Source organism: Tachypleus tridentatus, chromosome 13 (assembly GCF_004210375.1).
Source record: "Tachypleus tridentatus isolate NWPU-2018 chromosome 13, ASM421037v1, whole genome shotgun sequence".
Taxonomy (NCBI): domain Eukaryota; kingdom Metazoa; phylum Arthropoda; class Merostomata; order Xiphosura; family Limulidae; genus Tachypleus; species Tachypleus tridentatus.
This window is the reverse complement of record NC_134837.1, coordinates 174,264,062-174,278,643: the sequence shown is the minus strand read 5'-3', so window position 1 is coordinate 174,278,643 and position 14,582 is coordinate 174,264,062. Positions and strand designations below refer to the sequence as shown.

At 31.2% G+C, this 14,582-nt stretch overlaps 1 protein-coding gene across 11 annotated transcripts in view; it reads left to right on the top strand.

Annotated features, from left to right (window-relative positions):
- LOC143236609 (fatty acid CoA ligase Acsl3-like) overlaps positions 1-14,582 on the top strand; it is a 93,538-nt gene that overhangs the window by 49,551 nt on the left and 29,405 nt on the right. For 10 of the 11 annotated variants that reach the window (XM_076474921.1, XM_076474924.1, XM_076474925.1 and 7 more), the window contains 3 exons: positions 1,329-1,506; positions 2,131-2,237; positions 7,123-7,264. In XM_076474921.1, coding sequence (XP_076331036.1) covers positions 1,329-1,506; positions 2,131-2,237; positions 7,123-7,264 — 427 coding nt within the window. Of the gene's footprint in view, positions 1-664; positions 822-1,328; positions 1,507-2,130; positions 2,238-7,122; positions 7,265-14,582 lie in introns of those variants that run through there. The other variant, XM_076474928.1, reaches the window with a different exon arrangement.

Genomic DNA, 14,582 nt, shown 5'->3' with positions numbered 1-14,582 from the left:
ATTGACATTGAATGACTGGAAACATGTTATTTGGCTTGATAAGTCACAATTCAATGTTGTTGTTTTTTCATATTCTGATATAAATCCATGGAAAAAAAAACACTAGTTACTTGGTCCTGTGTATGATTTAACATTTGGGAAAGGAACAGCATTGTTGTAAAAGGAAAATTTTCAGACTGTCTACTTGCTATCAAAAAGTATAAAGATGTATATCTAAACAAATCGATTTTACATGAAAAAACATTTCTTCATTAAATCATATTTACTATTGTTTAATTTGTTAGACTGATGTTCCTCACTTTGCAGTTACTCTTCAGATCTTGATATGGGTTTTTCTAACCCTTGCAATTTTGTTTCATATTTCAATTTTTCAGAAATTATACTTTTTTTTAAATATAAAAAATTATAAATACCCTCTGTTACTGTACAGTATAGTTTTTGTAATAATATGTTTTGCCTTTTTCTTCAGTTATACACTAAAAATGGTTTTATATACCAAAGGCTTCTATCACATCTCAAAATATGAAAGAAATGTATGATGTGACAATTGTTTATAAATTTCAAATTTCCTACTTTAATTGATTCTTCAAAATTTTCTTAAATATAATGAGTTTGACAACAATCAATTGGATGAAAGCAACTTTTATTAACCTTGTATAATAATGAAAATGCAGTTGATTTCCTGCACACTTCTATATACAAGTGCATTCATTTGTTAAATGCACAGCTGTCTCCAGAACTGTGATGAATTAGGCAGATAATTGTCTGCTTCGGACTTAAAACCTGGTAACCTGATGTATTTGGTTCAATCCCTGATCTGGGTACATTGCTTTTTACACCTTTTACTTTATTATAATTTATAAACAACATTTAGTAATGTATTAGCTTTTTATCATTTGATATTTAAAGTTAAATAGTAGTGAGGCCAATAATGATACAAAATTTCAATTTGGAAGGTCAAATGTAAAAGAGCACATTCAGTAAAACTCTCCAACTCCTTATGGAAAAAAATGCTGGTTAAACATTTTCTTTAAATAGTAGTTTAGGAAAGAAAAAAAAAAAAAAAACATTCCTCTTTCTTTTAATAGAAACTTTAATAAAGAGTTTTTATATTTTAATCTTCATAAAAAATTGACTTTAGCTTTTAGTTCTGAAAGTGCCTGACAGCAAGGTTTAAATTTTTGTTTAAATTCTCTTCCATTTCTTGTATTTGTATCATTACGTACTAAAAATATTTAAATGACTGATATTAATAGTGCATGTATGTTTCGTTGGATTTAATACTGAGATCTTAAGTATAATAAACTTGCAATATTTATTTCAAATAGTTGATTCTTGGAGATTATAAATGGTTGACTTATGAAGAAGCAAACAAAAGGGTAGAACTTTTTGGAAAAGGACTTATGTCCATAGGTGTTCAGCCCAGACAGAACGTAGTTATTTTTGCTGAAACTCGTGTGGAATGGATGATAGCAGCACAAGCTTGTCTTCGATTCAATATTCCAGGTAAATTTTTATTCATGATGCTAATTTATAGAAAATATAGAGAAATATAAAGAGAGCTGTCTCTATAACTGAAAAGATGCTTCCTAAAGTACAGCATTTTTAAATTGTTACACTTCTTTATTTCAAGAGTTATTTGATTAAAATATTTTCATAAATGTTTTTATTCACAGCAGTTTTATGATTAATTTCGTTCAACAATAGCTTGTGATATATATATTCTTTTTTTATTTATTTAAATTCTAAATGAGATTGTTTCATTTGCTTTTCGTAATTACAAAGGACTAAAAAGACAAAAAAAAGAAACATTATATTACTCCCCTCTCTCATTGGCTCAGTGGTAAATCTGTAGGCTTGTAAACAATGTTTTGGTACTGGTGATGAGTTATAGAACAGACAGCCATTGTATAGCTTTGTGCTTAATGTCAAACAAATGCATTACAAATAAATTTAAAGCTTTATATTTTTACAAAGCTGAATGATTTTTAAGGTACACACATGAAGTGATAATCGTACTTCATGATTCTTCCGTTACTGATCTAGCTCTCTGATGACCATGGTTATGTATTGCTGTCATTTAATAGCAATTTTATAATATTTTATTTTTCTTATTTTTATACATTTTAGTTGTAACTTTGTATGCCACTCTTGGAGAAGAAGGAATTATCCATGGTATCAATGAAACAGAAGTTACTCATATAATCACATCTCAAGAATTACTTGGTAAACTAAAGGTATCAAACTAATAATTTTTCATAAAGTATACTTTTTTTTTTATCCTTAATTTACATATAATGAATGTGTAGTAACAAGTGTTAATAATGTATGTGGTACTATTTGTAACATGTAAAATTAATGTGTTCTTAAGATTTTGTTGGATCAATAGTTTACATTTGTAAACCTTTACTTACTTAGTTATTCTGTGGAAAATAGCCAGAAAAAATGTTTAATTCCTCAACTTGTTTCGCTATTTTATTTTATTTTCTCAAACATTCTGATAGGGGAAGAATAAATCTGAACAAATAAAGAAAGGGATATTTAAACTAGCTAGACCATATAATAATAATAATACTGTAAATGAGAGTTTACAACAAAATAAGTAATTTACAACAGCATGTCCAGATCACATGAAAGGGGAGTTATGTGAAAAGAACCTTTATGGGCAAGGGCAGTGGCATCACTTTAGAAAAATTGTAGTGGGAGGAGGAAAGCAAAGTTGAATCATAATTTATACAAAATACATTAACTGTTAATGAGATAGCATGTTTCAGGTATCACACAATAATGGTGTAAGAACAAGAGGGTTATGAGGAAGAAAAAATAAATATGGAAGCTTTAACTTTGTATATACTAATATTAGTAATTTTCAATAAACCAAATAAGGTTTTGATACATCAGCTGACCCTCTACCCTCCCCTTGAAAAAAAAAAACTAAAACAGTTAAGAGCTCTGGAAGGTGTCATCCACTTAAAGTTGTCCCCAAAACCCTCTCCTCTGCATATATGTAAACACAATACTAGCAGCAACTTTGAAGGTGTGTCAGAAATAATCACCAAATTATTTAGTCATAAAATGAAATTATTTGATGCATTTTAATCATTCATTGCATATGAACTTTGATTTTGTTCAATATTTAGTAGAAAGCTAAGAGTAGGTTAAATATGAATTTTGAACAGGTATGTTTTGTCAAATGAAATGTTTCTACTGTAAGTTTTCTAAATACAGGACCTATTGCACAGCTAGCAAAGTTATTTTTGATCTATTATGAGAAATCGAAGAAAGTAAAATAAGAAGGAAGCATTTTGGAAAGGACAGCATTGATCAGGTTCTGAGTGAATTATATGTTTTGTAATCATTTGTCTACAGAAAACTGTATGATATTATTGGAGAATTAGGCTTCATTAATGTTTGTGTTCTCAACGTTACATTAGTGTTTTAATGTTTTTGAGGCACTAAGAAGAATGAGGGTTAAAACCCCCAAGGTTTACCCCCTTTGTGGATCTGCCCTTGCTTTATATTACATTGCACTGTAGAAAGCATTATGTATATCAAACCAAAGTGTACATGTTATTAGAAGGTGATTATAAAGATAAAGATAAGTTAAATAAATAAATTGTAACAAAATACAAAATATAATGTTTTTGTGTACCAACTAAAATAATTCAAATTACAAAAGCTCCCCTCTCTCATTGGCTCAGTGGTAAATCTGTAGGCTTATAATCCTATAAACAATGTTTTGGTACTGGTGATGAGTTATAGAACAGACAGCCATTGTATAGCTTTGTGCTTAATGTCAAACAAATGCATTACAAATAAATTTAAAGCTTTATATTTTTACAAATCTGAATGATCTTTAAGGTACACACATGAAGTGATAATCGTACTTCATGATGGATCTACTTCTTCCGTTACTGATCTAGCTCTCTCTGATGACCATGGTTATGTATTGCTGTCTGACACTGTAATTTACATTGTAATGAATTTCTGCAAATGATAATGAAGTCAGTGTTAAACCTACATCTTGATAAAATTTTTACTGACCCTCTGTTTGAATGGTTTGAATAAACTTTCAAAACCATATTTGAGCAAACCAAATGCACAGAAGTGCATGGGTAATAGTCATATGATTTCACAGATGTACTTGGGAGTAGTTTAGCGTGAACAACATTTTCATTGCTTAGGCACTTAATACTGATGTCTTCATCTTTATAGTGTGGAAATTTCACTTTGCATAATTAGTGTCAACATGGCAGTAAGCAGAGATTATTATTGATTTACCATACACTTTGAGAAGTTTAAATTTCTCATCATGTGAAAAACCTGTGACAACCATAAATGTATCAAAATATTTTATTTATATTCTCTGTACCATTTTGAAAGTTGTTATCACCTTGTGATTGATAGAAAATCATGTTTCTAGCTATGGCCTTTCAAACAGGCCAATTTCTCATTCAGTGTTTAAAAAAAAATGTTTTTTTCATAAGAGCAAGTATTTTGTTCTACAGTTTTTGTAGTTTTTCTCTCTTCCACCAATATATCTTAGGAGAAGCTTACGCACTTATGATTTCTACCAAAAATTTCCAAAAATAATATGCTACCATATGTGTAATATGCAGTCTAACCTTCGTGGGGGAAAAAAAAAAAAAGAGTCAAATTTGCCTTATAACCATAGATAAGGTGACCTAGACTTTGGTGATACCAATTCATTGTGTCTATAAGAAGTGTTGCTTCATAAGCATGGATGATTTAAAAGGTGACATCCCCTGTGATGACAATGTGTGCTGTATTACATAATGAAGATGAATACGATGTCTGCAGTGATGTCATTTTATGGTGAAAATAAGACAATAGAGACATTGCACCAACTAATTAAGAATGGTGTTTTATTCTCAGAATGTGAAGGTTTTACCAAAAACGATTTGTAATTTTAAATATCAAACATAATGAAGTTATAACTAATTTCATATTTTCAAACATTTCTAATTGCACAAGAAGATGAATTGTAAAGATCACAAGACTTATGTCTTTGAAACAAAGAGAATTAATAAGATATACCATAAAAATGCAACATATCTTGCAAGCATGCATCATTGTTCACAATGCATGTCAGAAAAGATGGCCTGGACTGGCTGTAAAAAAAAAAAAAGTATTTAACCTTGTTATCATATATTTTGTGCACCCCCAACTTCTTAGATAAATTTTTAGTATTAGTAAAAAAAAATGTATGTTATATTTGGAACACTACAATACTTCTTTACAAGGGAAAAATCTTTGTGAAACTTTTGCACACTTGATTGAAATATGTGAAACATGTCAACTCTTACTTCCTGATTGATTAACTTTTGACAGAGAACTGGTCCACAGTGATAGGAGTTGGTTTACTTGTAATGAAGTACTGTTTAGATAGTTTTAAATTCTCATAGGGTGTGCTGACCATCCCTTACTTCCTTTACTCATAAGTCTTTCTCTTTTTATAAGAACATTGCCATGTTGAATGGTTGGCAATTTTCCATGTTAAACATGTTGCCCTTTACACCATAGCTTGTATTTTTGGCAGGTAATTATTGGGATAATATTGCAAATTGTTCTTATTAAGTACTACTTTTTAATGTATAAAAGGCAGGGACCTAATGATTTCTCTAAGCATATTTTTTACTGTGGTTTATATGTGAAATAAAAAATAAAATGCAATCATAATGTATAATAATATATTATTATCTTGTTACATAAAACAATGAATAACACTATGTAACACAGATTTTGTTCCTGGATAGTATGTGTTATTTCTTAATTGCTTATGTTGTAAAAGTATAGAAAATGGCCATTATTCCCTTCAAACTTTGCTTTTGTGACCTAGATAATGAAATTTAGAAATCAGCCTATTTTCTATGAAAAACGGGCAAACTTACACATTGTCATTTACATAATGTTTGAATAAAACATGTAAATTAAGGTTTACATGTATTTATTATACTAAAGTTATACAAAAATGAACAAAAATGTTTCAAAGTGCATACTTTTTCAAGATTTGCAACTGTAATTTGAATCACTTTCACATATCAGCCCACAAATATAATCTCGGCATTCAACTTTGTTAGATCAAGATCTCTGATCAAGTCATTGTGATCTCTTTGGTTGGGGTAGTAAAGGCTAAAAAAGCTTTAGAAGAGGGCTGTTAAGATGACTTTGGAGGTGGATTTTCTTATAGCAATAATTAAGATCTCTTAACATATTTTATCTTGAGAATAGCAGGCAGAGAGATAATATTACTGAAGTTTAGAAGTTTATTCAGAGGATCAATAGGGTAAAGGAATCTATTTTTTGTTATTAAATTCTGAAGACAATACAATGATAGGACATGTACAAATGTAAGATTTGGAAAAAAAAGATGAGGTGTAAGATAAGATATTTTTATTTTGTTTTTTATTTAAAGGGTGAAAGGGGATTAGTTTATAAAATGAATTCCCATCAACAATGCTGTAGGCCAGCAACCTACAAGAATGCAATTAAGACTAAAAGTTAAAGGGTAGGTTCACGTTGTTTTTTCTTTGGTGAACCTTGAAGAACCAAATTGTCTGTTGTGTATTATGTGCTCATCCTAAACCAAGTATTTCAATATGCATCCTGTATAGAAATAGCAGATTTGATTATCCCATTTGTGCATTTTCGTGGCTTGAGATTGAACCAGAATATTATTCTCATATGCCAAGAAATTACCTTACTAACTTAGTTAACAGGGTCTAATTCAAGAACAACTGCTAGTTAGAAATCTTTCAGTAACTTAAAGTGCCACTACCACATTGTCGTTGATGCTGTTGATGTTTCTTCCAGATTTACATAAACAAGTGCCTTTTTAATCTGTAAGAAAGTAAGCCAGGATATTTGATTTTGTCTAACTTGTATTATTTTTATTGTGTGTTTTACTGATCTGTGCCTAAGTAAAATTGTATTAAGCTGTATTTAATTTTTGTTTGTTTGTTTGGAATATCATTTATGTTTTTCATTATATAAAGGTCATTAAGCTAAACATTTTAGTACAATTACAGATTTATAGCTCTTAAGTTTATTTTATTGGAACTTAGAAAAAAGTTTAATATGTTAAATTTTGTTCATACTTAGAAAATTATTGACAAAATACCATTAGTCAAGTACATCATCTATATGGAAGCATTTGAGAATCCTAATTTAAGTGGCTTTCCAAACTCTGTAGAAGTGCAACCTTTTTCAAGGGTGGAGAAGCTTGGAGAAGATGCTGACCTAGGTATGAAAAAATATTTGTATTTTGTTTTAAGAATGATTTGGACAAGTAGGTACTATTAGAACTGGATCTTCAAGAGGTGGTCTTCCATAATAAGGAGCTGTGCCAACTAGGCACCCCCCTCAAAAATGAAGTATTGTGCCTTTTTACAACCTTAAAATACTAAATATACAAACCATGATGTTTTGAATAAGTGATAATAAGTGTTTATGTTTAATTATATTAACTTTTTATTTCAAGACATTTTATTTCATTGAGAACCCTTTTTCCATTTGATCCTTTTCTACTAATTAATTTTGTTTTTAAAAAGAACCTTGTGTACCATGAGTGATTATTGTGAATAACATTTTGGTCTCTGTGTTGTAGTAGATTGTGTAGAAATCTATGTATTTAAAACTCACTGTCTGTTGGTAATGCTCAAATTGCCTTAGTGTTCAGAGTGTCTGAGCCTTGAGGAACTCTTGTATTCATACAACCATAACTGCTTGGATTTTTTATATTTTTCATTGATAAATGATCATATTTAGAGCAAGCTCTTTCAAAGAAAGTTTAGCAAAAATTAGAATAACTGTAGCAGAAGAAAAACAATTGACACAATCAAATTAAGTTGCTAAAATAGAAAATGAGGGAGACCAGTTGATGTTGAAAGAAATGCAAATGGGTTTTGACTCACCTATGATTTCCCTGTCCTTTAAACAGGAAAATCAACTAATATACTTAGCTACTGTTTAAAAGCTCAGTTTGTTTCTTGTCTCATAAACTTTTTTCAAGTTTGTTTGACAGATGTTTTGAGATAAATCCGTTTTTTAACATATTAATTTTAAATTAAGGCCTAAATCATGGTGCTTGTTAAAGTTGATAATTGTTACACCACCCTAGTGTCTCTGTAGTAAGTGTAACGGCTTATAATGCTAGAAACCAGAGTTCAGTGCCCATGATGGGTACAATACAGAGAACCTATTGCTTATCTATAAACAAACCAACTGTATACCTAGTAATAAAAAATTTGTACATTCCCTACAAATCAATAATAATGATGACTATTTTAACCAAAACTTGTAGGATTGGCTTTTTTATTTTTTTGTTCATTCGTCTTGCTGTTTAACTAAAACCCCTAAGAAGTTTTTATTTAGTCATAGTTAAACAAAGGTGTAAGAGAAAATATCTACAAGTTTCTTCAAGATTTTACAAGTGCAAGCACATTGATTAGTTCATAGGCCAGGATGATAGTGCACAAGTCCAGGTCATTTGTCTTATATTGTTACTAGACAATTAGAGAAATAAGAAAAATATAAGTTATTGACAACTAGCTATATAAAGCATTACATATGGAAAAAAAACCTATGTTTCCTTGTGTTGTAATATTTCTTGGTTATTGTTACCCAACACAACACTACTTTTTATAAAGGTTTTTGCCTGCTACTGCTGTTGTTGACTTCAGATTTATAACTACTAATATTTCAAAAAAAATACTTACCTCCTCTTACACTACAACTATTACTCAACTGTTGCAGTTTCTTTTCTTTGTCCATCTAAGCATTAATCTGATTTTTTTCTTGCTTGCTTTGGTCTTTTACACGCTTAATCGCCTGTGGCAATATCTGTCTTGTAACACTTTCAACATGTATCAATGTTCCCTCTATCCTGGTACTGTGTTTAAGCACTTCATTTAAATAATATTATCACATTTTCTTGACTGAGCATTCACTAATGGATTTCTATTACAGCAGCCATTGGTGATACCTTAAGCATTCTTCATATTACATATTTGATTTTCATATGCAAAATAAATTTTGTTTGGCAAGCTGATATATTGCATGAATTCCCAGATTACTGTTTCTACACAGAGGAAAATCAGGTCTCTTTTATTTTACCTCTGATGTCTAACATTGCTCAACAGTTGTGAGGGGAAGTTATTCTCAGTTCAAGCTGTCTATGACCATATTTGTAGTGAAATGGAGATGCATATTCAATCCAGTGGTGTTTCTGTGGGAGGACTCTGAGGCTGCACTTGCAGATGATCCTGGACATTCTGGAGAAAAGTTAGCTTCACACTTTCAAACACTTTCCTTTACTCTGTGTATTTCTTACAGTTTGGATCAGCTGCCTCTGGTTCTTTTTCTTCTGTTAGTAAATTGAGTGTGTTTCAAGTCTTTTCCTAGTTGCTTTTGAGTCTGTGTCTTCCCAAATGGCATAAAGATCTGATAGCAAATATGTAGTTCTCCTTCCATTCTCTGATATTGCAGTTCATGTAGGAAGATTTACTGCTCAGTTACATGTATGTGAAAGGTCAACTATGCCTTGTCTCCATCGTTTGTCAGAACAACCTGCTTTACCCTATCACTGTCACTCTCCTTTTCCTAGAAATGTGTGGTTTGAGAATGGACTCTGTGGTTAACCTGAATAGAACATAATTTTCTAGGATTCTTCTGGCTCTAACTACAGTGTTAAGATATTTATGATAAATCCATATTTTTGGAACTCTCTCATTGATCACCACTAATCATTATTATCTTAGTTTGATTCTTAGTATCTACACTTTCCTCAGTCTCATTGCTGGGATGTTATTAGGATTTGTTATGTAGATATGTATTATTGAAGGGCATTCATCTATTGGTTGCTGTATTCTGAAAATCACATGAGGCTCCCCTTCTTAGACCCTTGGTTTCTGCAGGCTTTACAGAATCTTTGGAATCAAGGGTTGATGTTACCCAACTGCATTCATACCAGTTGTTGTTGGCGTCTCAACTTTCCTTGGCTCCTAAAGGAGGTCATAGTTCCACCCCTATTCAAGTGTCCCAACTTCTAACGTCAGCTCCTCACTTTATTGGTAGCCAGCACAGGTTGCATCCATATACATGAGATTCTTTTGCTCAGGTTGAATATGGCATACAGAATCCTGTCATTCTAAGTTTGGAGTGTTGTCTTTTAGACTTCTTCAGGTTAAGGAAAAGGTTTGTACAATTAAATATTGTTTAAATTCTCATCATGATTCCAATAGCATGGAATGTGTCACTCTATAGCTACAGGTTGGGGTCTACTGACACATATATGTATATTGGGGACCAAATGCCCAAGCCACCAATGTGGGATTTAGATGTCATGGTCCTATAATTCAAGTTCTGAGCAGTAGGATCTCAGCTACCTGGTTGGTGCCTGGTCATTAATGATGACAGATCATGTCATAGTCCACCCACAGAGCATGATTTAGGTTCTGGGTAAAGAACATATTTGTTCTGAATGAAGTGAGGTTCCCTCACTAGGGTGCTAATTTTCTGTTGGTACACCAGTGGCCTCGGACAAGACAGTAGTGAGGGCTAGGAAAAACTAAATGCAAAAAGAATTAAGATGCAGGAGAAAATTTTAGCACAGGAAATAAGTATAAAAGTAGTTATAGTAAAACCTGCATAGAGCTGAAGTCTGTGCAAACTGGAAATATCAAAATTTTGCAGCATTATTTTAAGATTTCTCTTATAAAAGGCCCTCTGTATGGTGGAACCTGCGTAACATCAAAAGCTGATGGAAAACTATGGAAACCATGGGTAATAGGTAAAAGTGAAAATCTGCACTGTTTTAAAAATTTAAGGATGAATCAACTTCTTGTTGAATGGAAAGTGAATAATAAAGCGTGGATGACAAGTGCTATATTTGAGGAATTTTTGAAGAAATTAAACAAAAGAATGGAACAAGTAAATAGGAGTTCTCTACTTTTCCTAGATAATACAATTTATCACCAAAAAGTTCAACTTTCAAATGTTTGTTTAGTCTTTCTACCTCCATATACAACATCAGTTCTACAGCCACTAGATAATGGAATTATACAGTGTATAAAACTGAAATACAGAAAATTGATGCTTCAACATATTATTGCAAACATGAATGACTGTAAGAGAGCATCTAAAATTACCATAAAAATTGACTTGTTAGATGCAATTGCATTTTTAAGTCATTCAATCAAATGTGTAATAAAGTGCTTTTGAAACTGTGGGTTTATTCTTGATAATAGTAGAGATTGTGGAGAAGTTGTTTGTTATGACAATTCTAGTGAAATCCAAACTGATTGAGAAGATTGATGCAGATGACTTTGTGAACGTTGACAAAAATGTTTTAAGAGAAACTGATGAAATTGGTTTAAAATCTATGATAGAATCACGAGATGGTAACAGTGTGAGAGATTCAGAAGATGAACAAAATGGAAAAAATAATGAGGAAATAGAAATTCCTACTACATCACAAGTGTTAAGTTATATTAACACAATCAAATTGTATGCAAAAATGAAGGGGAAAATGAACTTCATGAAAATGCCTTAGAATTGGTATTTTCTTTTAACCACATGAGAAAGCCCATTAAAAAAATGAAACAGTTCAAATTAGACATTTTCTTCAAATACATTTGATTAAGATTTTGTGTACTTACATATATTTTGAATGTGTATTTTTGTTCTTATTGTAATAAATATAACATAAACAGTATAATAATTTTATTGATGAACATCTTACTTCCCTTGAGTCAAGCAAGTATAACGTTTGGCTCAAAAATTTTATATAATTAAGGAAATGCATGTTCTCTGTCTAAGCTGGGAAATCTACTTAAGCCAGAAATTTTACTCGGTCCCATGTGATTCTGCCTTAGACAGGTTTTACTGTATAAGGATAGGCTTAGTTGTTCCTGTTGTTAGGTTAGAAGTATAAAGAACAAAATATATGACTTTAGAATATTAGTAGGAATGGAGGATTTTTATGTAGTGGGAATAACTGAAATATGGTTAAACAGATGATTTTGATGACAGAAGTTTTTTTGAAATACTGGTTTATAGGTTATTTAATAGGGATAGAGTACTAAAAAGAAGGGGAGTGGCTTTATATGAAAATGTGAGATATCTTCCTGCTGAATTTGAGGATATTAAAGATAACAGCAAGGAGATTGAATCAGTTTGAGTTTCTCTTAGTGGATATAAATGGAAAAGGCTTTTAGTGGGAATTTATTGCAAACCACCAAATTATATTGATGAAATTTGTGAGAAACCTTACAATGATATTAGTATTTCAACTGTTAATGAAATCATAATTTCAGGTATATAGATTGAGAAATACTAAAGCCATAAGGGAGTAAGGCTTTCTTCACCAATAAGCCAATGAACCTATTAGAAACAATGCTATTTTAGATTTACTGTTAACTACAAGATAAGGTTCCTGGTTCAGATGATATTTCCTTGAGGGTTTTAAAGGAGGTCAAGAATTGGATTATGTGAGCCACTTGTCACAATTTTTGTAAGTCCTTGAATAGTGAATTGGTATTAATGAATTTGAAATTAGCTAATGTAACTCCTCTTTACAGTAATTATAGATCCATTAGTCTTACATCAGTTGTGGGAAAAGTTTTGGAAAATCTGTTAAAATATGCATTGCAAATTCATTTAACAGAGTTTAGAATTTTATTGGATAGTCAACACAGTTTCACTGAGGGAAAAATCTTGCTTTATAAATATTTTGACATTCTTTACTGTTTATGCAAATGAGAGTAAGGATATATATTTGATGTATCTGAATTTTCAGAAAGAATTTGACTAGGTGCCACATAAAAGGTTTGTATAAAATATGTGTCCCTGTAGGTTTGGGGGATAAGTTAGCTATTTGAATAGAAGAGTGGTTGGATGGAAGAAAACAGAGAGTCATTACAAATGGAGTTCAGTCAAGCTGAATTAATGTTACAAATGGGGTACCTCAGGTCTCAGTCTTAAGATCTCTGGTCTTTTTGGTTTACGTCAATGGCATATAGACGAAGAGATAGTGAGTTACTTAAATTAGCAAATGGTATTAAGATCTTGAGCGTTGCTAGCTGTGAAGAGGATGCTGTTAATTTATAAAAGGATTTAGATCATTTAGTGAGTTAGACAAATTAGTTTTACTTATTATAACTGTTAGATAATGAGTGTGGGTTATTATTAATTGAATTATAAATATAATTTGGATGGGAATAACCTTAACAATTTCCTGAAAGAAAGGGATCTTGGTGTAATAGTCGATCAGTCCCTAAAGCCATCCAAACAGTGTGCTATTTTTAGTGTTAGGACAAATAGGATTTTAGGTTGTATCTACAGAAATAGTGAATACAAGTCTAAATAGGTCATGATTTTGATGGCTGGTATGGGTATTAAATCTTTATTTTAATTAAAGTTTTAATACTCAAACCAGCCATCTTGAGAATACATTTTTTACTTCAAGTGGGTTTCTCGTCTTCATGAAGTTATAATTTCTTTGTACAGGTCACTGATTATGGCACATTTAGAGCATTGTTTTCAGTCTTGGGCACCTTACCTTAGGAAAGGCATTGAATTGTTGAAAACAATTCAGAGGAGGGTTACTAAGATAGTAACTTGGATGAAAGGGTTCTCATATGAGATGAGCCTGAAATCTCTCAAATTGTTTTCTCTTGAAAAGAGAAGAGTTTGGGGGGATCTGATCTAGATGTTTGAGATTGTAAAGGGAATTGATAGTTTTTTTTTCATATTTAATAATGACAAAGAAGGACCAGGGGACACAAGTACAACTTTTGGTAGAGTAGGAGTCATCTTCAGTTAAGACAGTTATGTTTCATAACAAGTTGTTTGGCCTTTGAAATGAGTAGCTTTGAGATTTTGTAGAGGAAGTAAATTTAAATGAGCTTAAGAAAAAAACTTGATAAGTGTTTGAATAATAATGTGACTTTTTTTACATTGAGTTTAGGCTGTGGAATAGCCAAGATAGACTAATGGGTCCCATTTTGTCCCAGAATGTTATGTTTGTGTAAATCATAGCACCAAAACAATTTTTCCAAATTGCAAGCAAGGGAAGACATTACGCTTTGTACACTTGACCCTCAGTTAAATTAGAAACTCGTCAGACAATTCTTTGTTTTATACTATCATGAAATAACAAACACATTTTTTTTACATGTTATCATAAATTTTTACTTACTTTTTAAAGCAGTATTGATGTGACTTCTTCACTCAGCAGAATACTTTTGATAATGTTAAATAACTCAAGTAAAATAAGAGACTCTTGACTCATTTCATTGAGAAGTTTTCAGGGCTTTAGTATATTATTACCCTATATACTAGAATGTTTCTCACTCAATTTTCCCCCCTGAATTCTTACTTGTTGACAGTTGTACTGGTAACTTTAAACCTGCCTTATCAAATATACTGATAAATGCATAGTTCTTAGTGTCTGCAGACTTTCATTATTTGAATTGGAATGGAAAATATAATCCTTTGGTATTTAATGATTTCCCTTCACAGAGAGTTTTAATCAAGATTTTGTAGTAAATACCCTTTATTGT